We start from the raw sequence: 27330 nt of genomic DNA, 5'->3' as shown, positions 1-27330 counted from the left end.
ACATTTGATAATGAAAAATTTGAAGATTATTTTATTCTGGAATTAGTCAGTAATTGAATTATCATTATAAGGAAGGATTTCTTTTTGGTCTTAGCTTTATGTACTACACCTTGTTGTGCAGTATGTGGCTGTTTCGTTTTGTTTTTAATAAACTTTTTGAATTGGTTTTATACTGTTTTAAATCAGTAGTTCGTTAATTTTTTTAGGGTTAACATACCCTTTCGACAATCTGTTGAGAGTTGTGGAACTTTGCTTGCCTTAGAAAAATGCATATCTATGCATGAAACAATTTTGCATGCAGTTCTCAAGATATTCACAAACTCTTTGAAACCTGGGTACATTGGATTAAGAACTATTCTCACACATTACATTGGTTTTTGCTGCAAAGCATTGTTGAAGAGCTCTAATATTTCCATCTGAAGATAGTGGTATATATCTTCCTTAATAGTCAAATGTTATCTCAACTCAAATGGACATGCTTTTCTTTCTTCTGTATCTACACTTCTCACCTATGTACATTTTTATAAAACATGCCAAAGAAATTATTTTGGTATTGCCTATGTATCTCTTGCTTTAACATACCTAGTTTAAATGCTAAGCTTCCAGATGCAGTGACATCATCTTGCTATATATAGTCTTCAGAAAATTGTATTGTCTAGTAAATAGTTTATGATGGTATTTTACTATTTATAGTAAATAGTTTATGATGATATTTTATATAGTAAATAGTTTATGATGATATTTTATACCACACATAATAAGAATATATATTTCTATGATAATAGAAATTAGCTGCTGTAAGTGGATGAAACCTTCCAGATATTAGTTTTCATGGATGGGACATATTCCCAGTCTGGGAAAAGAGCCAGGTATTTGTGAGATTTTGATGCTGAGATTTCCATTCAACTTTACCATCCTACCTCTTAATGGTCCTGCTCAGTCATCTTGCATTTGCAACTTTGTATTTTCTCTTTTTGAAATAGTTATAGGTAGAAAGTAGGGTTTACTTTAAAATAATACTAAAAACTTTCCAGGTTTAAAACTTTCCCATCAGGGCTATTTTGTTACTAGTTTATTTTAGCTAAGGGTCTCTTATGTCTTCTCCCTTTGCTTGCTCTTAATTCATTTCTCTCTGAGCATACTTAGACATCTTCTGAATTGCATATAACATGAAATAGTTGTTTAATAGAATAATAAATTACAAATTAACTGCCAAAAATGAGGGTTGTGGGAGTTGGAGAGACTCCTTGTTGATTTTGAAGGAGTAAGTTGCTATGCTATGAGAGGGCTTTTGGGGAAGGCCACTAGGCTAGGGTAGAAAGCTGCCCTCAGCAGACAGCCAGCAAGGAACAGGGACCTCAACCACATATCTGCAAGGAGATGAATTCTGCCAACAACTAGAGGGAAGTTGGAAGGTACTAATCAGCTTGTAACACAGAGGAGGGCATACTTGTTATCAGTACAGGAACTTTTCTTTTATGGTTATGGACCTAGAGTTATGGAGTCTAGCTAGAGATTTGTCAGTTTAACCTTGAAGATCAGGAGCAGTCATGGATGCTCATTATCCCCACTTATATTCAACTTTGTCCTGGAGGTATAAGACAGTCCAATCAGAAAAGGAAATAAAAGCTGTATAGATGGTAAACTATCTTTTTCTTCTTTACAGTTGACAAGACCATGTATATAGAAAATCCTAAGCATTCCAGGAAAAAAAACTTACTAAAACTAATAAGTGATTTTATTTTAGCTAGGTTGCAGGGGGCAAGATTGATAGGCAAAAAAAAATCATTGTTTCTAAATACTAAAATGAAAAATGGAGAATTGAAATTTTAAAAGCAATATCATTTACAATAACATTGAAATCATGAAATATTTAGAAATAAACAATATATGAGAAAAACCAGTACAATGAAAACTATAAAATGTCACTGAGATAAATCAAAGAACACAAAATGAATTGAGAGATAAACGATGTTCATGGATCAAAAGACTCAATATTTTTAGAGCTCAATTCTCCCCAAATTGACCTATGGATTCAATACAATCCTTCCCAAAATCCCAGCAGGAAATTTTAGAAATTGACAAACTGATTCTAAAATTTATATGGATATGCAAAAGATGTAGAATAGATTAACAACTTTGAAAAAGAAGTAAGTTGGAGGACTTCTACTACCTGATTTCAAAATGTAGCTATAATTTACAGTATCTAGAGTGTGTGGTATTGATGTAAGAAGAGACCTATAGATCAGTGGTTCAGGATACAAAGTACACAAATAGATCCCCATGTGTTTTTGGTCAATTGGTTTCTACAGTGGTGCCAATGGTTTCCAATTCAATAGAAAGAGGAAGTCTTTTTTCAGTTTTAGTGGGCATTTAACACCAAAACTAACTGAATTTTCTCCCTCATTAACGTATACACCAGAGAAAAACCAAAATTTTGTAGATCCTTCTTATCAACTGGAGAAAACGTTAAAAGCATTGTAAAAGGTAAAAACAAGGGAATGTTACTTATCTCCTGTGGTCCTGTTTAAATGATAGGGTGGGAGGCGGGGAAAGATGGCGGACTGGTGAGCTGTATGTTTTAGTTACTCCTCCAGGAAAGTAGGTAGAAAGCCAGGAACTGCGTGGACTGGACACCACAGAGCAATCTGACTTTGGGCATACTTCATACAACACTCATGAAAACGTCGAACTGCTGAGATCAGCGAAATCTGTAAGTTTTTGTGACCAGAGGACCCACACCCCTCCCTACCAGGCTCAGTCCCGTGGGAGGAGGGGCTGTCAGCTCCGGGAAGGAGAAGGGAGAACTGCAGTGGCAGCCCTTATCAGAAACTCATTCTACTGATCCAAACTCCAACCATAGATAGACTGAGACCAGACACCAGAGAATCTGAGAGCAGCCAGCCCAGCAGAGAGGAAACAGGCATAGAAAAAAACAACACGAAAAACTCCAAAATAAAAGCGGAGGATTTTTGGAGTTCTGGTGAACATAGAAAGGGGAAAGGCAGAGCTCAGGCCCTGAGGCTCATATGCAAATCCCAAAGAAAAGCTGATCTCTCTGCCCTGTGGACCTTTCCTTAATGGCCCTAATTCCTTTGTCTCTTAGCATTTCAATAACCCATTAGATCTCTGAGGAGGGCCCTTTTTTTTTTAATCCTTTTTTCTTTTTCTAAAACAATTACTCTAAGAAGCCCAATAGAGAAAGCTTCAAAGACTTGCAATTTGGGCAGGTCAAGACAAGAGCAGAACTAAGAGAGCTCTGAGACAAAAGGCAATAATCCAGTGGCTGAGAAAATTCACTGAACACCACAACTTCCCATCATCCTGGTGGACAGGAAACACTCCTGCCCATCGCCAGCCCCATAGCCCAGAGCTGCCCCACACAACCCAGTGTGATGGAAGTGCTTCAAATAACAGGCACACACAACAAAACTGGGTGTGGACATTAGCCTTCCCTGCAACCTCAGTTGATTGTCCCAGAGTTGGGAAGGTGGAGCAGTGTGAATTAACAAAGCCCCATTCAGCCATCATTTCAGCAGACTGGGAGCCTCCCTACACAGCCCAGCAGCCCAGAACCGCCCTGGGGGGACGGCACTCACCTGTGACATAGCACAGTCATCCCTCAACAGAGGACCAGGGGGTGCACGGCCTGGAAGAGGGGCCCACTTGCAAGTTTCAGGAGCCATACGCCAATACCAAGGACTTGTGGGTCAGTGGCAGAGACAAACTGTGGCAGGACTGAACTGAAGGATTAGACTATTGCAGCAGCTTTAAAACTCCAGGATCACCAGGGAGATTTGATTGTTAGAGCCACCCCCCCCTCCCTGACTGCCCAGAAACACGCCCCATATACAGGGCAGGCAACACCAACTACACACGCAAGCTTGGTACAGCAATTGGACCCCACAAGACTCACTCCCCCACTCACTACAAAGGCTAAGCAGGGGAGAACTGGCTTGTGGAGAACAGGTGGCTTGTCGACGCCACCTGCTGGTTAGTTAGAGAAAGTGTACTTCACGAAGCTGTAGATCTGATAAATTAGAGATAAGGACTTCAATTGGTCTACAAATCCTAAAAGAACCCTATCAAGTTCAGCAAATGCCAAGAGGCCAAAAACAACAGAAAATTATAAAGCATATGAAAAAAACAGACGATATGGACAACCCAAGCCCAAGCACCCAAATCAAAAGATCAGAAGAGACACAGCACCTAGAGCAGCTACTCAAAGAACTAAAGATGAACAATGAGACCATAGTACGGGATACAAAGGATATCAAGAAGACCCTAGAAGAGCATAAAGAAGACATTGCAAGACTAAATAAAAAAATAGATGATCTTATGGAAATTAAAGAAACTGTTGACCAAATTAAAAAGATTCTGGACACTCATAGTACAAGACTAGAGGAAGTTGAACAACGAATCAGTGACCTGGAAGATGACAGAATGGAAAATGAAAGCATAAAAGAAAGAATGGGGAAAAAAATTGAAAAAATCGAAACGGACCTCAGGGATATGATAGATAATATAAAATGTCTGAATATAAAACTCATTGGTGTTCCAGAAGGGGAAGAAAAGGGTAAAGGTCTAGGAAGAGTATTCAAAGAAGTTGTTGGGGAAAACGTCCCAAATCTTCTAAACAACATAAATACACAAATCATAAAGGCTCAACGAACTTCAAATAGAATAAATCCAAATAAACCCACTCCGAGACATATACTGATCACACTGTCAAACACAGAAGAGAAGGAGCAAGTTCTGAAAGCAGCAAGAGAAAAGCAATTCACCACATACAAAGGAAACAGCATAAGACTAAGTAGTGACTACTCAGCAGCCACCATGGAGGCAAGAAGGCAGTGGCACGATATATTTAAAATTCTGAGTGAGAAAAATTTCCAACAAAGAATACTTTATCCAGCAAAGCTCTCCTTCAAATTTGAGGGAGAGCTTAAATTTTTCACAGACAAACAAATGCTGAGAGAATTTGCTAACAAGAGACCTGCCCTACTGGAGATACTAAAGGGAGCCCTACAGACAGAGAAACAAAGAAAGGACAGAGAGACTTAGAGAAAGGTTCAGTACTAAAGAGATTTGGTATGGGTACAATTAAGGATATTAATAGAGAGAGGGGAAGAATATGACAAACATAAACCAAAGGATAAGATGGCTGATTCAAGAAATGCCTTCACGGTTATAACGTTGAATGTAAATGGATTAAACTCCCCAATTAAAAGATATAGATTCGCAGAATGGATCAAAAAAAAAATGAACCATCAATATGTTGCATACAAGAGACTCATCTTAGACAAGGTACACAAAGAAATTGAAAGTGAAAGGATGGAAAAAAATATTTCATGCAAGCTACAGCCAAAAGAAAGCAGGTGTAGCAATATTAATCTCAGATAAAATAGACTTTAAATTCAGGGATGTTTTGAGAGACAAACAAGGCCACTACATACTAATAAAAGGGGCAGTTCAACAAGAAGAAATAACAATCGTAAATGTCTATGCACCCAATCAAGGTGCCACAAAATACATGAGAGAAACACTGGCAAAACTAAAGGAAGCAATTGATGTTTCCACAATAATTGTGGGAGACTTCAACACATCACTCTCTCCTATACATAGATCAACCAGACAGAAGACCAATAAGGAAATTGAAAACCTAAACAATCTGATAAATGAATTAGATTTAACAGACATATACAGAACATTACAGCCCAAATCACCAGGATACACATACTTTTCTAGTGCTCACAGAACTTTCTCCAGAATAGATCATATGCTGGGACATAAAACAAGCCTCAATAAATTTAAAAAGATTGAAATTATTCAAAGCACATTCTCTGACCACAATGGAATACAATTAGAAGTCAATAACCATCAGAGACTTAAAAAATTCACAAATACCTGGAGGTTAAACAACGCACTCCTAAACAATCAGTGGGTTAAAGAAGAAATAGCAAGAGAAATTGCTAAATATATAGAGACGAATGAAAATGAGAACACAACATACCAAAACCTATGGGATGCAGAAAAAGAAGTGCTAAGGGGGAAATTTATAGCACTAAATGCATATATTAAAAAGGAAGAAAGAGCCAAAATCAAAGAACTAATGGATCAACTGAAGAAGCTAGAAAATGAACAGCAAACCAATCCTAAACCAAGTAGAAGAAAAGAAATAACAAGGATTAAAGCAGAAATAAATGACATAGAGAACAAAAAAACAATAGAGAGGATAAATATCACCAAAAGTTGGTTCTTTGAGAAGATCAACAAGATTGACAAGCCCCTAGCTAGACTGACAAAATCAAAAAGAGAGAAGACCCATATAAACAAAATAATGAATGAAAAAGGTGACATAACTGCAGATCCTGAAGAAATTAAAAAAATTATAAGAGGATACTATGAACAACTGTATGGCAACAAACTGGGTAATGTAGAGGAAATGGACAATTTCCTGGAAACATATGAACAACCTAGACTGACCAGAGAAGAAATAGAAGACGTCAACCAACCCATCACAAGCAAAGAGATCCAATCAGTCATCAAAAATCTTCCCACAAATAAATGCCCAGGGCCAGATGGCTTCACAGGGGAATTCTACCAAACTTTCCAGAAAGAACTGACACCAACCTTACTCAAACTCTTTCAAAACATTGAAGAAAATGGAACACTACCTAACTCATTTTATGAAGCTAACATCAATCTAATACCAAAACCAGGCAAAGATGCTACAGAAAAGGAAAACTACCGGCCAATCTCCCTAATGAATATAGATGCAAAAATCCTCAACAAAATACTTGCAAATCGAATCCAAAGACACATTAAAAAAATCATACACCATGACCAAGTGGGGTTCATTCCAGGCATGCAAGGATGGTTCAACATAAGAAAATCAATCAATGTATTACAACACATTAAAAATTCGAAAGAGAAAAATCAAACGATCATCTCAATAGATGCTGAAAAAGCATTTGACAAAATCCAACATCCGTTTTTGATAAAAACACTTCAAAAGGTAGGAATTAAAGGAAACTTCCTCAATATGATAAAGAGCATATATCAAAAACCCACAGCCAGCATAGTACTCAATGGTGAGAGACTGAAAGCCTTCCCTCTAAGATCAGGAACAAGACAAGGATGCCCGCTGTCACCACTATTATTCAACATTGTGCTGGAAGTGCTAGCCAGGGCAATCCGGCAAGACAAAGAAATAAAAGGCATCCAAATTGGAAAAGAAGAAGTAAAACTGTCATTGTTTGCAGATGATATGATCTTATATCTGGAAAACCCTGAGAAATTGACGATACAGCTACTAGAGCTAATAAACAAATTTAGCAAAGTAGCGGGATACAAGGTTAATGCACATAAGTCAGTAATGTTTCTATATGCTAGAAATGAACAAACTGAAGAGACACTCAGGAAAAAGATACCATTTTCAATAGGAACTAAAAAAATCAAGTACCTAGGAATACACTTAACCAAAGATGTAAAAGACCTATACAAAGAAAACTACACAACTCTACTAAAAGAAATAGAAGGGGACCTTAAAAGATGGAAAAATATTTCATGTTCATGGATAGGAAGACTAAATGTCATTAAGATGTCAATTCTACCCAAACTCATCTACAGATTCAATGCAATCCCAATCAAAATTCCAACAACCTACTTTGCAGACTTGGAAAAGCTAGTTATCAAATTTATTTGGAAAGGGAAGATGCCTCGAATTGCTAAAGATACTCTAAAAAGAAAAACGAAGTGGGAGGACTTACACTCCCTGACTTTGAAGCTTATTATAAAGCCACAGTTGTCAAAACAGCATGGTACTGGCACAAAGATAGACATATAGATCAATGGAATTGAATTGAGAATTCAGAGATAGACCCTCAGATCTATGGCCGACTGATCTTTGATAAGGCCCCCAAAGTCACTGAACTGAGTCATAATGGTCTATTCAACAAATGGGGCTGGGAGAGTTGGATATCTATATCCAAAAGAATGAAAGAGGACCCCTGCCTCACACCCTACACAAAAATTAACTCAAAATGGATGAAAGATCTCAATATAAAAGAAAGTACCATAAAACTCCTGGAAGATAATGTAGGAAAACATCTTCAAGACCTTGTATTAGGCGGCCACTTCCTAGACTTTACACCCAAAGCACAAGCAACAAAAGAAAAAATAGATAAATGGGAACTCCTCAAGCTTAGAAGTTTCTGCACCTCAAAGGAATTTCTCAAAAAGGTAAAGAGGCAGCCAACTCAATGGGAAAAAATTTTTGGAAACCATGTATCTGACAAAAGACTGATCTCTTGCATATATAAAGAAATCCTACAACTCAATGACAATAGTACAGACAGCCCAATTATAAAATGGGCAAAAGATATGAAAAGACAGTTCTCTGAAGAGGAAATACAAATGGGCAAGAAACACATGAAAAAATGTTCAGCTTCACTAGCTATTAGAGAGATGCAAATTAAGACTACAATGAGATACCATCTAACACCGATTAGAATGGCTGCCATTAAACAAACAGGAAACTACGAATGCTGGAGGGGATGTGGAGAAATTGGAACTCTTATTCATTGTTGGTGGGACTGTATAATGGTTCAGCCACTCTGGAAGTCAGTCTGGCAGTTCCTTAGAAAACTAGATATAGAGTTACCGTTCGATCCAGCGATTGCACTTCTCGGTATATAACCGGAAGATCGGAAAGCAGTGACACGAACAGATATCTGCACGCCAATGTTCATAGCAGCATTATTCACAATTGCCAAGAGATGGAAACAACCCAAATGTCCTTCAGCAGATGAGTGGATAAATAAAATGTGGTATATACACACGATGGAATACTACATGGCAGTAAGAAGGAACGATCTCGTGAAACATATGACAACATGGATGAACCTTGAAGACATAATGCTGAGCGAAATAAGCCAGGCACAAAAAGAGAAATATTATATGGTACCACTAATGTGAACTTTGAAAAATGTAAAACAAATGGTTTATAATGTAGAATGTAGGGGAACTAGCAATAGAGAGCAGTTAAGGAAGGGGGAACAATAATCCAAGAAGAACAGATAAGCTATTTAACGTTCTGGGGATGCCCAGGAATGACTATGGTCTGTTAATTTCTGATGGATATAGTAGGAACAAGTTCACAGAAATGTTGCTATATTAGGTAACTTTCTTGGGGTAAAGTAGGAACAGGTTGGAAGTAAAGCAGTTATCTTAGGTTAGTTGTCTTTTTCTTACTCCCTTGTTATAGTCTCTTTGAAATGTTCTTTCATTGTATTTTTTTTTTAATTTTTTTTCATACAGTTGATTTAAAAAAGAAAGGAAAGTTAAAAAAAAAAGAAAAAGAAAAACAAGGAAAAAAATATGTAATGCCCCCTTGAGGAGCCTGTGGAGAATGCAGAGGTATTGGCCTACCCCACCTTGATGGTTGCCAACATGACCACAGACATAGGGGACTGGTGGTTTGATGGGTTGAGCCCTCTACCATAGGTTTTACCCTTGGGAAGACGGTTGCTGCAAAGGAGAGGCTAGGCCTCCCTATAATTGTGCCTAAGAGCCTCCTCCCGAATGCCTCTTTGTTGCTCAGATGTGGCCCTCTCTCTCTAGCTAAGCCAACTTGAAAGGTGAAATCACTGCCCTCCCCCTTACGTGGGATCAGACACCCAGGGGAGTGAATCTCCTTGGCAACATGGAATATGACTCCTGGGGAGGAATGTAGCCCTGGCATCGTGGGACGGAGAACATCTTCTTGACCAAAAGGGGGATGTGAAAGGAAATGAAATAAGCTTCAGTGGCAGAGAGATTCCAAAAGGAGCCGAGAGGTCACTCTGGTGGGCACTCTTACGCACACTTTAGACAACCCTTTTTAGGTTCTAAAGAATTGGGGTAGCTGGTGGTGGATACCTGAAACTATCAAACTGCAACCCAGAACCCATGAATCTCGAAGACAATTGTATAAAAATGTAGCTTATGAGGGGTGACAATGGGATTGGGAAAGCCATAAGGACCGCACTCCACTTTGTGTAGTTTATGGATGGATGAGTAGAAAAATAGGGGAAGGAAACAAACAAACAAACAGACAAAGGTACCCAGTGTTCTTTTTTACTTCAATTGCTCTTTTTCACTTTAATTATTATTATTGTTATTTTTGTGTGTGTGCTAATGAAGGTGACAGGGATTGATTTAGGTGATGAATGTACAACTATGTAATGGTACTGTGAACAATCGAATGTACGATTTGTTTTGTATGACTGCGTGGTATGTGAATATATCTCAATAAAATGAAGATTAAAAAAAAATAAATGATAGGGTGGCAGAAGATTGCAACATTAGTTGTCTAGGAGAGCAAAGACGAAGAAATCTAAAACAGAAGATTTATCTCAGCTAGTTAAAAAGAGTCCAGGAAAACCCTACAATTTTAATAAATTATTCTTAATTGTATTTTTGCCAAACCTAATACATTTTTAAAATGAGGTTTGTTATACTATTTATTGTTCATAATATGTGCAAGGCACTGTGTTAAGGACCTTTATATATATATATGATCTTAATCCTTACAATAACCCTATGAGGTACATTTTCCTCATCATTTTGTAGATGAGGATACAGAAGTGTAAAGAATTATGTAACTTGCCCAAAGTCACACAGCTAGTAAGTTGTGAAACCAATATTTGAAACGTCTTGATGGTAGAACCTATTCTTTTATCAATTATGCTATACTTCTTGTTACAGATAAGATAAGGGACTTTTGTTGGATACCCCAAAATTACCATAGTTGGAGAAGACCTCATGATGGATGAGATGTGAGATGAGCCCTGAAGGATAAATAAGATTAATTTAAGGAAAGAGAACAGAGTTAAAGAATAAGAGCAGAGTGACAGAATAAGTCAAGTCTTAAGGTAAAAACATGATATGTTCAGGAAATTGTAAGGATATAAGACATTTGGTATTAGTGGAAAATAATTTGAATAGGGCTAGTTTGGCAGACGTCTTATAGAGTTGATACTTTGTTCTGAAGTTTGAAAGAGCCAATGGCAGTTTTAAACAGGGCATTGGATTGATAACATCGATTTTTAAGAATACTTAATTTGTGGGGATTGTGTAGAATGCAGTCAGGGAGTAGAGCGTGGTTTAGGAGTACAGTGGTTTAGGTAAGAATGATGAAGGCCTGCATAAAATAGGGTGGGTTGCAATGGATATGTGAAATATTTTGATCCAGGCTAAATGGTTAAATAATGAGGCGCGAAAGAGAGAAAAGAAGCCAAGATTATTTGGATTTTTAACCTGTAATATAAATAAGGAATTAGTTGGGAAACAAAAACTTTGAGGAGGAAGATAAAATAAGTTCAGTTTTGGTTGTAGTTAGTTTGAAAGTATAATGAAAAATTCAAGAACAGTTATTCTGTAGAGAGGTGAAAATAAGGGATTAGAATTTAGGAGAGTTTGTTGATAGAGATGAAGATTTGCATTCACTCAGCAGAAGCGAGTTGAAACATCAGACAGTACCATTTCACCAAGAGAAAATGCATATATACAGAGGAGAGGAGACTATTGCTCAGTACCCACTGTTGGGGTATGAGAGGAGGAAGACAAGCCAGCAAAGGAGAGAAGTAGTAGTCATCATAGTTTGAAAATATTTTCTAAGTGCTCATCTTCCTCATCTTCTCTCTGTATATGTACTTTCACTCTACATCTTCTAGATACTTTGAGTATATTTTCTTTCCTTGTTCATACCTCATTACTGCCTCTTTAAATGAGCATGCCCATATTTTCTTTGTACCTAGATCCTTTGCTACATAATCATGTTTTTATGCCTTTTCAAATTGTGGCTTATTCTAATTTGGATAATAAGATATTTTCAAGGCTGTGAGTCCACAGCTACATGTAACCTATGTAACTTAAAACAGCTTCTCAGAATAAATCTAGTGCCTCTGGTTGTATTTTAAGCCACTCAACTGGAATCAGCTTCTAAAAATATTTAAGGTATTAACTTGAAGTTTATACTGAAGCTTGAGTTAATGCTGAATACTTTCTAGTTGAATAATGTAATAGAATTCTTGAGGATATTCAAGGGGAAGTGGGAGGAAGAAAATTCAATAAAACTGGGGAGAGAAAACAGTTGTGCTTTTAAATCACTGCTAATGAAAGGTGATACTAATACAAAATATCTGTTGCCTATTAGAACTAAAAGGTACAACCTATGGCAACATTTGTATGAAGAAGAAATTGGTTTCTCGTATACTCTGTTCTGAAACGGTTGTCATTTTGCGTGTGTGAAAACCTACATATCTGTTAATAAAGTTCATGGAATCTAAGTTTTCCGCATTAGATAGCACAATTAAATAAAAACTTGATTAAAAAAAATTATGTCTAAATGTGACCTCTCCACTTTTTCAGAGGAGATACGAAAGCAAGGCTTATTTCAATGGCTTGATTCTCTTCGGATTGATAACACCACCTCTCCAGACCTGTGGCTCACCGTGGGAGCAGTGATTGTGGAGGAAATGAGAGCAGCCGTAGAGAGGCAGACTGGTTTTCAGTGTTCAGCTGGAATTTCACATAATAAGGTGAAGACTATAGTGGATTTCAAAGAGAACCATAGATGTCTTCAGTTAAATACAGCAAGGATAGATGTAGGTGGAGCGTTTAGATTATTACTCATATACTTTGAAATGGGTTTCTATTTAAAATTCATGTTTAGGCCCAGATGAAAGCCTAATTTACCCTTTAATGTGGGAATCAACATTCAACATATACTTTCCTAAGGAGTAGGCTGAAAAATTTACAGAAATTGCTTATTTATGTAGTTGTATTAGGGATATTTCTTACAGACTAAACTATAGAAAGGAGGCTAGTCTTTTGTTAGCGTATTTTCTTTTCACTTGCTGAATATTCTAGTATTGTCTCATATTGTTTTTTTCTAATTTTTATTGTGATAACATATATACAACATGAACTTTTCCATTTCAACCACTTCTGACTATATAATTCAATGGTATTAATTACTTTCACAATGTTGTGCTACCATCACCACCATCCATCACCAAAACTTTTCCATCACCTAAACAGAAACTCCCCATTAAGCATTAACTCCCCATTTTACCCCTACCCATAGCCCCTGGTACTCTATTACTGTACTCTACTTACTGTCACTATGAATTTGCATATTCTAGTTATTTCATATAAGCGAGATCATACAATGTTTGTCTTTTTGTATCTGGCTTATTTCACTCAACATGATGTCTTTAAGATTCATCCATATTGTAGCATGTATCAATCAGAACTTCTTAGCACTTTAATCGTAGTTAATTAGAAAACCAGTTATTCTGCCCTGGATTACTGAGAATTGTCTGTATTCCCAAAATCAAAATAGCGGTCCAGATTAATCAAATTTTACTGTTCCATTTCTCTCATTGCTCCCACTAGAAAAGGGGCATAGGCAAAAGTGTAAAACATCCAGGTAACTCCACACAAGAAAACAATATGAACCTAACCTAACATCTGGAGGAGCCAGGTAAAGAAGAGAAAACTAAACCCAAAGTGAGCAGAAAGAAGGAAATAATAAGGAATAGAGTGGAGATAAATGAAATAGAGCACAGAAAAACAATAGCTTAATGAAACCAAAAGTTGGTCCTTTGAAAAGATCAGTAAAATTTACAAACCTTTAGCCAAAATGACAAAGAATAACAGAGCACAAATAAAAATCAGAAATGAAAGTGAGGACATTAATACTGACCTTATAGAAATAAAAAAAAAAGGGTTAGAAAAGGATTTTGTGAACCATTGTATGCCAACAAATAAGATAACCTAGATGAAATGACAAATTTCATTTTGTGTATCTAGAAATACACAAATTACCTAAATTGACTCAAGAAGAAATAGAAGATACCAACAGAACATTAACAAGTAAAGAGATTGAATTGTTAATCCAAAATTTCCCCACAAAGAAAAGTCCAGGAACATATGGCTTCACTGGTCAATTTCACCAAACATTCAAAGAAAGATTAAAGCCAATCCTTCTTAAACGCTTCCAAAAAAATGAGGAAGAAGGAACACTTCCTACCAAAAACAGATAAAGATATCACAAAAAAGAAAATTAAAGACTCATATCTCTTATGAATATAGATGCAAAAATCCTCAACAAAATATTAGCAAACCAAATCCAACAGTACATTACAAATATTATACATCACAATCAAGTGGGATTTATCCTAGGAATTCAAGGGTGGTTCAACATAAAACCAATTAATGTAATACACCACATTAATAGAATGAAGGGGGAACAAAAACACATGATCATCTCAATTGATGCAGAAAAGGCTCTTGAGAAAACCCAGCATCATTTCTTGAAAGAAACACTCAGAAAAATAAGGATAGAAGGTAACATCCTCAACATGATAAAGGGTATGTATGAAAAACCCACAGATCATAACATAATCAATAGTGAAAGACTGAAAGTTTTTCCTCTAAGATCAGGAACAAAACAAAGATGTCCACTTTCACTACTGCTATTCACCCAGTGTACTAGAAGTTCTAGCAAGAGCAATCAGGCAAGAAAAATAAATAAAAAGCATCCAAATTGGAAAGGAAGAAGTAAAACTATCTCTATTGCAGATGACATGATCTTATATATAGAAAATCCCAAAGAATCTACCAAAAAGCTACTAGGCTAATAAATGAATTCAGCAAAGTGGTAAGGTACAAGATCAACACACAAAAATAAATTCCATTTATAATAGCAACTAAAAGAATAAAATGAAATATCTAGGAATAAATTTAACCAAGGATGAAAAGTATTTGTACTTGGAAAACTATAGATCATTGCTGAAAGAAATTAAATAAGACATAAACAAATGGAAAGACATCCTGTGTGTGTGGATTGGACAACTTAATAGTTATTAAGATGCCAATACCCCCCAAAGCAATTTGCAGATTCAACGCAATCCCAATCAAAATTCCAACAGCCTTCTTTTCAGAAATGGAAAAGCAAATCAACAAATTCATATGGAAGGACAATAGATCACAAATGGCCAAAACCAGCTTGAAGAGATGAACAAAGGTGAAGGACTCCTTCCCAACAAAGGTGGAGGAGTCCTTCCAAATTTCAAAACTTATTACAGAGGGGCTTGGCTTCGGGATTCAAGATGAAGTTGCTGAGTCAAACTAGGCAGGAGATGAGCCTGGCAGCCTTGAAGCAACACAAACCCTACATCACCAGCATTACAGACATCATGGGCCAGGTTGCTCTGCACCCTTTCTGCCCCAAGGCCAACCAGTGGGAGAAGAATGATATAGAAGGAACCTTATTTGTTTATTGAAGGTCACCTTCACCTTACCATGGTTTTACAATTGTGAATCAACTGACTATGCACAATCTAGTAGAACCAATGAATAAAGATTTGAAATTTCAGCTCCATGAACTAGTTCTTCTATATAGAAATGCAAGCTTGTCAATAACAGTATCTGGTTTTATGACAAGAATGACTGCCACCGCATAGCTATACTCATGGCCAATGTGGTAAAGAAGAGATACAGCTATCTCAGCAGGCTGCTCAGGATAAGCCGAGTCCCAGCCAGGCCAATGGCTGCGGTGACCCCAGGCCCATTGACATCCTTGAGATGCTGAGCAGAGCCACGGATGAGTATGAGAGGAATCAGATAGTGACTCAAATATCTCCAGCCCTGGGTTACAGCCAAGCACTTAGCTCTCCAATCTGGGAAGCACTGAGACTCGAGAAGATACACCCTTCGGGTCACAAGTTAAGTCCGCTTCATCTGGACACAAACATGACAGTGGAAGAATTATTTGGAACCTCTTTGCCAAAGAACAGTCAACAATTATAGGCCTTGATTCAGAAGAAGTGGAAAAGCTGCCAGGAGATGCCTCTAGAAACAACCCAACCCATTCCTACCTTTTTACTTTGAGTAGTCAGGAGGGACCCTTCAGTCAGAAAATCTTGGTGTACAGTCTGCTGCCCACCACTCAGTCCAACCTGAAGTCACCACTGCAGTGCTAATCACTTCTGCCTCCATCATATAGTCTCATGAAAAGGATGCCCCAAGCTACAGGATCTCATTGAGCCCTGTTCTCAGTCCTGTTCTGCCAGCAGAAGCTCCTACCTCAGATTTCCCCACAGCTTACCTCAAAACAACACTATGATGCAGACAGTGTAGACCACGCCTAGACAGAGGTCTCTACTCCTGAATCAACCAGTCCCTGAGCTAAGCCGTACTCGTCTGATTGCCAGCAGGACCCCTTTGAACATTACAAGCACAGCTGGTACATCCTTCCCAAGCTTTCGTCTTCTCCAGAAACTCAGGTGGATCCCACAGCATGACAAAATACAGACACAGTCACTTGGGAAAGGTGCAATGTCACTCAGCTTTTGTCCAGCAGCTGGCCAGCTGGCCACATCTGAGAGCTTCGTAAAACCTCCCTCTAAAACAACAGAAACAAGAGTAGCAGCCTCAGCTTCTCTGAGCAACATGGTGCTCATCCCCATTCAGTCTGTGCAGCAATACCAGGACCCTGAAGTGTTTGCCCAACATAAGATGTTATCCAGTGCCATCTCAGTTGCAGGATCCCTACTGGTAACTGCAACCACCACAACAGTTTATCTTCAGTCCTGCTGCCCACAAGTGTTTTCTGGTAGACAACATCAAGATCCACAGACTTTGAGAGGAAAGCACATTCCCCTTCTCCTCTAACTATTGGAACATCAGAAAATCAGAGGAAGCCTTCCATTATCCTCAGCAAATCTCAGCTCCAGGATACACTAATAAATCTAATAAAGAATGACTCCAGCTTCCTTAGTAAGTTTCATGAAGTCTACTTGCAGGTTCTGACCAAGAACAAAGACAATCTCAGTAAAATTAAATTAAAAAAAAAATGGCTTTCTCCCAGGACATTTCTCTCTAGGTGTCTGGGGTACTCTCTTAGCTTCTCCTGAGCAAACTCTGGAGTAGCAAAATGTCTCTCTTGGCTGCAGCTCCAAAACGTCACTCTTAACAGGCTCTGAGGTCCTTCTGTTTGTGAACTCTTATACGACTCCGGTGATTTAATTAACACTCACCCTGAATGGGTGGGGTAACACCTCCATGGAAATTATTCAGTCAAATGTTTCACTCACAGTTGATTGAGTCACATCTCCATGGAATCACTCAATAAAAGGATTCCAACTTAATCAACACTAAGACCTCTGGCCTTAAAGATCATGGCATTTTGAGGGACACAATACATCCAAACCAGCACAGGTAGGGTAAAACAAGTTTTGTTTCACCATTTTAATATGGACACACTAAGAAATGGCATCTTACTTGAATTTCTTCTGCAGCTTTTCTGTTTTTTAAACCTCTTGAAGTGGGAGGACCTCAAGGAAAAGATGGGGGAGGAAAAGGACTAAAGGAAAACCATGGATGGAAGAGATGGTAAAAACAATGAGGATGATGATAGTGGGTCATATTTTCACTGAGGATGTTGTGGGACACCAAAGTTTTAGATGCCTGGAGTTGCAGGTTTTGCTTTTGCTTTTCATGTGGAAACCATTAGCTATATAGCCCTTCAGCTCTGCCTCTGTGTGTGTGTGTGTGTGTGTGTGTGTATGTATGTGTTTTAATATTTACCAACCCTCTCTGTGTGTCAATTGACAATAATAATGTTTTTCCACTTTCCATGCTCCAGGTCCTGGCAAAATTGGCCTGTGGACTAAACAAGCCCAACCGCCAGACACTGGTCTCACAAGGGTCGGTCCCACAGCTCTTCAGCCAAATGCCTATTAGCAAAATGTAAGTATTCGGGGAGCACCTTAAATTTCACTCTTATCTATGTGAAGGCACTGTCTGGTTGTAGTTTTCTCTGTAGGATTAGAGCCAGGCAAAATGGATATTGGGCAAATAGGAGGGAAATAACTCAGAAAATTTTGAAAAATGCATATACTTTTATCTTAATGAACCTTCAATTCTTCAATTAGGGAAAGTGTGGATACTTAATCATGGATGTAAAAATATTAATAATTGATCTTTAGCTAAATATTTAACTTGCCTCTAGACTTTTTACTCATCTGCTGCCATGTAACAAAATATACTAATTGGGAATTTTACTTCTTTTCTTCCCTCTAATATCAGATCAAAATGTTCAGGGCTACTGAATTGCTTCCAAACTAGGCCTGAGGGAAAAAGCTAAATCACATGAATAGCCAGGTTGAGCCCACCAATTGTATGTCCTTGACAAGGGCTTGTAATTTGTTGAAGGGTCAATACAACAGTTTCAAGGCAACAATGAATGTCCCATCACAAGACTGCATGTGAGCAATTGCTGAATAAATTCTGTAGGCAGTTACCAAAGTTCATGAAGAGTAATCTGAGAAGGATTTATGGAAAAGGCAAGGGATTTTGTTTTCAAGTTGGCAGAATTTGGAGGGTCAGATAAAAATAGGAAAGCAATACTCATTTGAAGACTATTTTGAGCACAAAGGAAAAATTACAAGGTGTTACCAGTGAACTGAGATGTAGACTAGTTTAGCTGGACCATAATGAGGAAGATAAGCAATAGGACTGAAAAGACAGATGGAGAACAGATTATAGAGAGCCTTGAAGGTCAGGCTGAAGAACTTTTACTATATTCTTAAGCTATTCTATACTGTGTTCTCTTACAGCAGAGATTTGTTTCAGGGTTTGAAATTTAATCCCCAAATGGGATAGTAGATCCTGTACAGTTGAAAGTTTTATATGCAGTTGACTTGATAGCTAATCAGTGACTTTAACCTTTTGTTTATGCTATTGTTAATCTTCTGAGGTCCTAACTCCCAGAGTATCACTGAATTCTCAGAATCACTTAGTATTTTTCTGGCAAATTAAAAGTCTACAGGACCAATATTGTGCTCTCATTTTCCCTGAAGCTTTTGGCAAGCTTCTTACAGAAGCCAAATGTCTTATGTCTGCTAACCAGATATTTATGATGTGATCTATTATGTTCTTTGTCCCCCTTTTTAATCAGCCGCAGTCTTGGAGGAAAGCTAGGGGCCTCTGTCATTGAAACCCTGGGGGTAGAATACATGGGTGAACTAACTCAGTTCACTGAATCCCAGCTTCAGAGTCATTTTGGGGAGAAGAATGGGTAAGTGATTCATATTTTCAGTCATAACTTTTATGGAGATGCTAAAGTTCAATTAGAGACAATGTTTCATTAACTTGAGACCTATATATATTTCTTAACTTTTTATTTCTTTGAAATAATTTCAAACTTACAGGACAGTTGGAAACATTTCAAAACCTATATGGAGACCTCCAATATACTCGCCACCAAGATATCCAGATTTACTAACTTCTAACATTTTGCCACTTTTGTTATATCATTCTATCTGTCTGTCTGTCTTCTAAACATTTGAGAGTAGTTTGCATATATCATGTTCCTTGTATACTTAATACTTCCATGTATATTTCCTAAGGACAGGGATATTCATTTATGTAAGCACCTTAAGTATAGTTATCAAGTTCAAGAAATTTAAAAGTTATATAAAGCTTGCAGTCTATATTACATTTTTTCCCCCCAATTTTCCCAATAATGTCCCTTTGGGCATTTTTTCCTCCTTTATTAGGTCCAGTCTAGAATAATACATTGCATTTAATTGTCTGCTCTGTCTCTTTAGTCTCTCTCTTTTTTTAAATTGTGGAAACATACGTAAAACATAAAATTTCCCATCTCAGCCACTCCCAAGCATATAAATCAATGGGATTGATCACATTCATAGTGTTATGCTACCCTCAGCACCATGTATTACCAGAACTTTCCCATCACCCCAAACAGAAACCCTGCACCCATTATGTATTAATTCATCCCCCTTCCTCTGCCTCTTGTAACCTGTACTCAACTTTCCGTCTATGAAATTGCAAATTCTAGTTATTTCATGTAAGTGGAATTATAGAGTATCTGTCCTTCTGTGTCTGACTTATTCACTATGATGTCTTCACAGTTCATCCATGTTATAGATGTATCAGAACATCATTCCTTTTTATGCCTGAATAATAGTCCATTGTATGTTTGTACCACATTTTGCTTATCTGTTCCTCTGTTGATGGATATTTGGGTTGCTTCCATCTTTTGGCTATTGTAAATAATGCTGCTATAAACATTGGTATACCAATATCTGTTTGAATCCCTGCTTTCAGTTCTTTTGGGTATACAACTAGAAGTGGAATTGCCAGGTCAGGTGGTAATTCTTTGTTTAACTTTCTGAAGAACCGCCAAACTGTTTTCCACAGCTGCCGCACCATTTTACGTTCCCATCAACAATGTATGAGTGTTCCTATTTCTCCACTTTCTCACCACCTACACCAGTCTTTAGCTTAATGTTTGTTCTTTCAGGTAGTTTCATGGTCCATCTTGCTTTAAAATATTATTAGGTCACTATGGCCTATTGGGCTAGAGTAGCTTTTTAATGTGTCATGGTAGGTTGATAAATAGGAATTATGTTGAAGCCAGGGTATATACTATTACATCATTTTTGCATACTAAGATGCTGATGTTTCTTTAACATCTTTGTGTTTAGAGTGTAGCAAGCACAAAAACACTTGCGGATAGCAATCTGTGGCTTGCTTGGCACTTCTCCTTGGCAAAAAATACAAATGACTTGGCTTTAGGAAGCAGAACTGATGTTCTCCTTGCCAATATATTGTGCTGGAATTCACTGGGAAGGGCAAGGATTGAGTGAGAAGTCAGGTACACCTAATTTCAGACAATTTTTTCCTTTTTCATGAAAGGGATAAAAAGATAATATATTTTGTTTTGTTTTAACAAGAATAATCATTTGCTTTCATCTTAAAGTTTTTTGTTGGTTTGATTAGGTCTTGGCTATATGCCATGTGCCGAGGGATAGAACATGATCCAGTTAAACCCAGGCAACTACCCAAAACCATTGGCTGTAGCAAGAACTTCCCAGGAAAAACAGCTCTGGCTACTCGGGAACAGGTAGGCAGACCTCTTGACAGAAAACTGTCTCTTTTAGGGGGTTAGTGGTAGGTAGGTTTTGGTAGCTGCAGAAGGTTTAATAGGTTAGATGGAATCTTAATGTTGGAAATGCAAAGTATGGAGGGAATAGAAATCCCTTTCTTATGTTGAAAATTGACTAATATAACTTGTGATTCATTACTTTTTTCCCCCTTATTCTACCTAAGAAGAAATAAAATGGAATCGACTAAAGTTCAAAATGGAATTCATTTTTCAGTAGGTGGAAATCGATTTTTGCCTCAGGTTCACATCTTTTTTTCCTCAGAGCTGGAACATGCCTAAAATTCACTTCATGGCATAGCAGCAGGAAAAGGAAATGAAAATCGTTAGGGCAGGTCAGAGTACTGAGACGATTTCTGTAATCTGGTGATCCCTTGTTCATAGGGGAGCTTTTTGTAAATACTTCCATTTTAGGGGAGAACTGAACAAATTCAGAAAGTAGTTTTATAATAAATGTAGCATTTTAATGAAAGATTAAAATCTCAACATCACTTTTTTAGGTACAATGGTGGCTTTTGCAATTAGCCCAGGAACTAGAGGAGAGACTGACAAAGGACCAAAAGGATGTAAGATTTTCTTTATCACTTGGGTGGGCTTTGGGATTTAAACAGCAGCTGCTACTCACCTTATGGTGTAGGAACAAAGATGGAAAAAGACATCAGACTAGAGAATTTTTAAAAGTCTTTTATCTTTTTCCAACATAGGCTTTTTGTTTGTTTTTGTTTTGTTTTGGTTTTTGTAATTTTCTTCCTTTATTTTAATGTAATTTTATTGAGATACATTCACACACCAAAGTATAAAACAGTGGTTCATTGTATTATCACATAGTTGTGCATTCATCACCATGATGATTTTTAGAACACTTCCGTTACTCCAGAGAAAGAAATGAAAAGAGACAAGAAATCCCCACATTTCTCATACCACTTACTCCCTCTTATTGACCACTAGTATTGTGCTCTACTGAATTTTAAGTCTTTCAGTAGAGGCAGGTCAACTAAGTGTAGTATCGTCAGAGTTAGATATATAGATCAGTGGGAAAGAACAAAACATCCAGAAGTAGATCCGTACAAACACAGTCAACTGAATTTTTTGACATGTAGTTATAAATCATTATCAAAGATCAAAGATACTTGATTACAGTTCAGCAACTTCAGATATTTCCTTCTGGCTATTCCAAAACAAAAGGCACTAAATAGAAGTATCTCTATAATGAGTCACTATTCAGTCATTTATTAAATCCAAATTTCTCAGTTATACCTTCTCCCTCCCATTTGGTCTTTCTCTCAATCTTCAGGGATATCTGGGCAATGGCCATTTTAACTTCTTTGTGCTTGAAAGGGTTGTTGACCTTGTGGGATAGAGCCTTGAAACTGGTTTATGTTCTTGGAGACTGTTTCCTCTGGGGTTTCAGGGCTTATCTGGCATAGGATCAATCTGGAGGCCTTAGGTTTCTTTCACAGACTTTTTTTGCTGCTGAAATGTTTTACACAGGAATGCTCCTAGGAGGTCAGCATCTCAGTTAACTTCATAGGTGATAGCTTTCTTTTGTTCCTTTCCTTGAGCTGTTTTCCTCTGCAGCCACCCACCATTGGGGTCCTGGATGCCTGAGGCAAGAAGCTCTCTTGTCCAGCTCTCAGAGAAAAGTGTCTCCATCAGCTCTAGAGCTGAGTCTTGTAAATGTCTTACCTCGGGGTCTAGGAACCCACTGAGAAGCATGTCATTTAGATGTTTTTGTCCCTTCATGGTCACCAAAATGAAGAAGGGGCACTTTGCAAATATGGGTCCAGTGCTTGGTGCAGCTAATAGAAGTCACACCGAACCCAGCTGAAGAGGAAAAGACGGTTTAATTTACACAGATGGGAAGATGGGGGTAATTTTCCCAAACCTGCTTCCTCCAACATAGGCTTTTGAAATGCAACATGATGTTTTAAAGTTTGGGCCTGTGAATGAACTTAAGACCTAAATCTAGCCCTAAGTCTAGTTTCCCTCAGTACCATTTTGGTGCTACCTTTTGTGTTTTTCTTATTTAACTTCTCCTGCAACCTTGAATATAGAGTGGCCCTTCATCAACTTTTGACTCAGAGAACGTAGCCATTAAGCAGGATTTTTTAGGGAAGGGACTGTAAATTATCAGACTTAAATATTTAGTCCATGTGACAAAGAAGTAGTGGTAGTCCTTAGAGACAGTATTAAGTCAAAGAATTGACATCTGACGAGTATGCCTTTTCCTCTCCTTTTAAATTTCTTTAGTCAACCTTACTGATATACATTTCACATACCATAAAATTCACCTATTTAAAGTGGACAGTACAGTGTTTTTTAGTATATTCTAGAGTTGTGGATTAATCACCACAAATAATTTTCATAACCCCAAAAAGAAACTCTGTATCCATTACACTTCCTATTTCTCCACCACCCATCCCTAGCCCTAGGCAACCACAAATCTACTTAATCTGTGTAGATTTGCCTTTTATGGACATATAATATAAATGGAATATAAAATTTGGCTTTTTGTAAGTGGCTTATTAAACTTACCATAATGTTTTCAAGGTTCACCCATGTTGTAGCATACATATGACTGAATATAATATTCCAGTTTATGGATATACTACATTTTGTTTATCCATTCATCAGTGGGTGGACATTTGGTTTGTTTCCACTTTCTGGCTATTGTGAATAATGTTACTGTGAGCATTCATGCAAAAATTTTTGTGTGGACATGTGTTTTCATTTCTCTTGGAAATGTCTAGGAGTTGAATTATTTGGTCATATGGTAACTATGTTTAGCATTTTGAGGAACTGCCAAACTGTTTTCCACAATGGTTGCACTGTTTATAATCCTACCAATGTTGTATGAGGGTTCCAGTTTCTCCACATCCTTGTCGACACTTGTTATTGTGTCTTTTTTTAATTTTAGCCATCCTAGTGGATGTGAAGCATTGTGGTTTTGATTTGCATTTCCCTCATGGCTGATGATGCTGGGCATCTCTTCGTGTACTTATCATTTGTATATCTTCCTTGGAGAAAGGACCTTTGCCCGTTTAAAAAATTGTGTCATTTTATTTATTATTGAGATGTAAAGTTTCTTTAAGTATTCTGACTACAATTCCCTTATCAGATATCTGACTTGCTAGTATTTTCTCCCATTCTCTAGGTTATCGTTTCACTTTCTTAATGATATCGTTTGATGTATCCTCTTATTTTGAAACAACTGGGAGTCCTACAAATCAATTAAATACTATTGGGAATAGTCCAGAACTGCCAGTTTGCCCTTTTTTAGCTGGGATTGGTGGTGAATTTTTGTTTCTCTGCTAGGCAATATAAACGCTATAATTCCAGTTGTGTTATTGGCTTATTTGCCCCCTAGGTGTCTCTCTGTTCTCATCTCCCTTTCCTTATAAGCCACCCCAGGTCATTTCTTGCCACTGTTCAGTGTGGCACAGTGGAAGGTCCCTGAAGAGATCCATCTTTAAGGAAAAAAATAAATCTGGATTTGTTTAAAACATTCCAGTGGCATCCCTTCACACTTAGGTAATGTTAAGGACTTATTTTATCTTTTATTATCTTTTATTTTATTCTATAAAGCCCAACATGATTTGGTCTCTGGTTACTTCTCCGACTTTTATCTCCTGTCCTCTCCCTATCATTTACTAGGCTCTAGCCATACAGGCCTCCTCCTCTTTTCTCACACCAAGTAAGTTCCCACCTTATCACCTTTGCTTTTGCTGTCTTTCTGCTTGGAGAATCTTTGCTCATATAACCTTAAAATTTGCTCCCTCACTTTATTCAAGTCTCTGCTCAAATTTCACTTCCTCAAAAGGACTTCCATAAGCACTCTGTCACATTAGTAGACTCCATCACTCTCTGCCTTCCTCTGCTTTATTTTTTTTCAAAGCACTCATTTGTCAGTCATTTCTATTACATGCCTATTTGCTTATGACATGTATTCCCCACTACCACAGAGCGTCCAGAAAGGCATGGACTTAATTCTCTTCTCTCCTGTATCTCTAGTGCCTAGACAATGCCTAATACTTAGTAGGCATTCAGTTATAGTTGAATGGTTTGTCACAAAGACACCTTTGTAATTGCCAATTTATATTCTCTCAAGTTTTACAAATCCACACAGATGGTTTTCATTCAGTCTCCATGCCTTTCTGTTTCTCTTTACCCCCAAAATAGTTGCTGCTCTCGGCACCTTTGCCTTCAGGGTATTTCTTCTCACTAGCATCTTTTCTTTTTGAGGGGGATCCCTATGTAGACTTTTCACTGTCTTGACCTTCATCTGCTTGACCTTTATTTCTATTTGCTGAGCATCAACAGTATTCAGATTCTTAGAGTTCACTGAAAAGTGAATCAACAGTCTTGCTCTCTAGAAGCAGGCTCACTACCCTGAATCTTCCATAGATGGGCTATAGGGGTGCTAGTGGAAATTTCTGTTCTTATTAAACGTAAGGGCATCAGGGCAGAAAAAAGGAAAAGACTTGACTGTAGAATACATATACTACTGGTATTTTCCTCAGTCTTGACATCCTAACTTGGATCTTCCTTTCATAGAATTACATGAACATTTCCTATAGTCGGAAGTTAGAATATAGTATTAAGGTATTTGTTTTAAGCATCCCACATTGATACCACAAAAAATATTCAGAAAAGTCCCGTTTTCACTTATTCTGTCCTGTTCCTATCAACCATCAAAATATCCTAGATAATCTAATATTCTATCATCCAAATTATATCTTCTCTAATTATTTCTTTTTTATGCAATTTTACTGAGATATATTCACATACCATACAATCATCCAAAGTGTATAATCAGTTCACATTATCATCATATAGTTGTGCATTCATCACTACAATCAATTTTTTAAAACATTTTCATTACTCCAAGAAATAAAAATAAAAGTAAAAAAGAATACCCAAAACATCGCATACTCCTTTCCCCTTCTGTTATTCATTTACTTTTTGTCCCTCTTTTTTCTACTCATGTGTCCATACACTGGATAAAGGGATCACATATTCATACCATATAAGCTATATAGTTATACAATCGTTTTCAAGAATCAAGGATGCTGGATTGCAGTTCAACTGTTTCAGGCATTTCCTTCTAGCTATTCTAATACATTAAAAGCTAAAAAGGGATATATATATAATGCATAAGAATAACCTCCAGAATGACCTCTCGACTCCATTTGAAATCTCTCAGCCACTGAAACTTTTTATTCTCTACCCAAATTACTCTGGGATGTGTTGGGGTTTCATGCTGACCTATACAAACCAACCAGATCTCATTCCCTATTCAAGGTTCCATGTAATTATGGTGTTTGAGTAAACTGACCATACAAATTACATTATATAGCATGCTACAGAAAATACTGATTTTCCATCAAACATCAATCTCCTCCTTTGGTCTCATACAGAAGTTGAAGTTTTAAAATACAGTCAATATCATCCTTTTCCCTTTAGTCTGGTTTACCTTAGTCTTAACCAAGTCCTTTTTGTTCATATCTCTAATAAAAAAAGTCTGATCTCTTTTCAGCTTCCTTAACAGTTGCTGTATGGGGTAATGCTGACATTCATAGCTGCCAAACTCTGGCTCTGAGTCTCAGGTGTCTCACAGATACCTGAAGTTCCAGGGGCTGACTGGGTTATACACAGAGTTTATCATCTCAGAATTTAGAAATAACCGTTACAGCTCATGAACAGATGTGACTGCAGTAAGAGCTTACACTCTAGGAACCTTTACCATAAGCCTTCCCCTGATAACCTATGTTCTCAGATTCAATTCTCAGAATTTGCACATTATAGTTATTCCATATTAGTGAGGTGTTACAATGGTTGTCTTTTTTATTCTGGATTATTTCATTCAACATACTGTCCTCAAGGTCTGTTCACCTAATTGCATACCTCACAACTTCATTTCTTCTTGCTGTAGCTCAATATTCCATTGTATGTATACACCACAGTTCACCATTCCGTTTATCAGTCAGTGTACCCTTAGGTCACCTCCCTCCATTGTGAATCATGAATACTGCCACCATAAGCACCAGTGTGCAATGTCCATTCATGTCCCTGCTCTCAGTTCTTCCAAGTATATACCTAATAATGGGGTTGCAGGACCATATGGCAACCCCATAGTTAGCTTCCTGGAACCACCACACTGGCCTCCAGATGGGCTGCCCCATTCTACTTCTCTACCAACAGTGAATAGGTACATCCATCTCTCCATGTTTTCTCCAGCACTTGTATCCCTCTGTTTATTTTTAAAACAGTTTTATTCACACACCATATAATCCATTCTAAGTAAACAA

General features: G+C 37.5%; 1 protein-coding gene and 1 pseudogene across 2 annotated transcripts in view; both read left to right on the top strand.

The window, feature by feature from the left end:
• The window catches only part of POLH (DNA polymerase eta), a 50355-nt gene that overhangs the window by 14041 nt on the left and 8984 nt on the right, over positions 1-27330 (top strand). For both annotated transcript variants that reach the window (XM_037842547.1, XM_037842548.1), the window contains 5 exons: positions 12415-12584; positions 17699-17802; positions 19013-19132; positions 20860-20983; positions 21523-21588. In XM_037842547.1, the coding sequence (XP_037698475.1) occupies positions 12415-12584; positions 17699-17802; positions 19013-19132; positions 20860-20983; positions 21523-21588 (584 nt within the window). The remainder of the gene's footprint in view (positions 1-12414; positions 12585-17698; positions 17803-19012; positions 19133-20859; positions 20984-21522; positions 21589-27330) is intronic.
• LOC119539217 lies at positions 14798-17199 on the top strand (annotated as a pseudogene).

The sequence above is a fragment of the Choloepus didactylus genome, chromosome 7, assembly GCF_015220235.1.
Source record: "Choloepus didactylus isolate mChoDid1 chromosome 7, mChoDid1.pri, whole genome shotgun sequence".
In the NCBI taxonomy this organism is placed as follows: Eukaryota; Metazoa; Chordata; class Mammalia; order Pilosa; family Megalonychidae; genus Choloepus; species Choloepus didactylus.
This window is presented reverse-complemented; position numbering and strand designations above follow the sequence as displayed.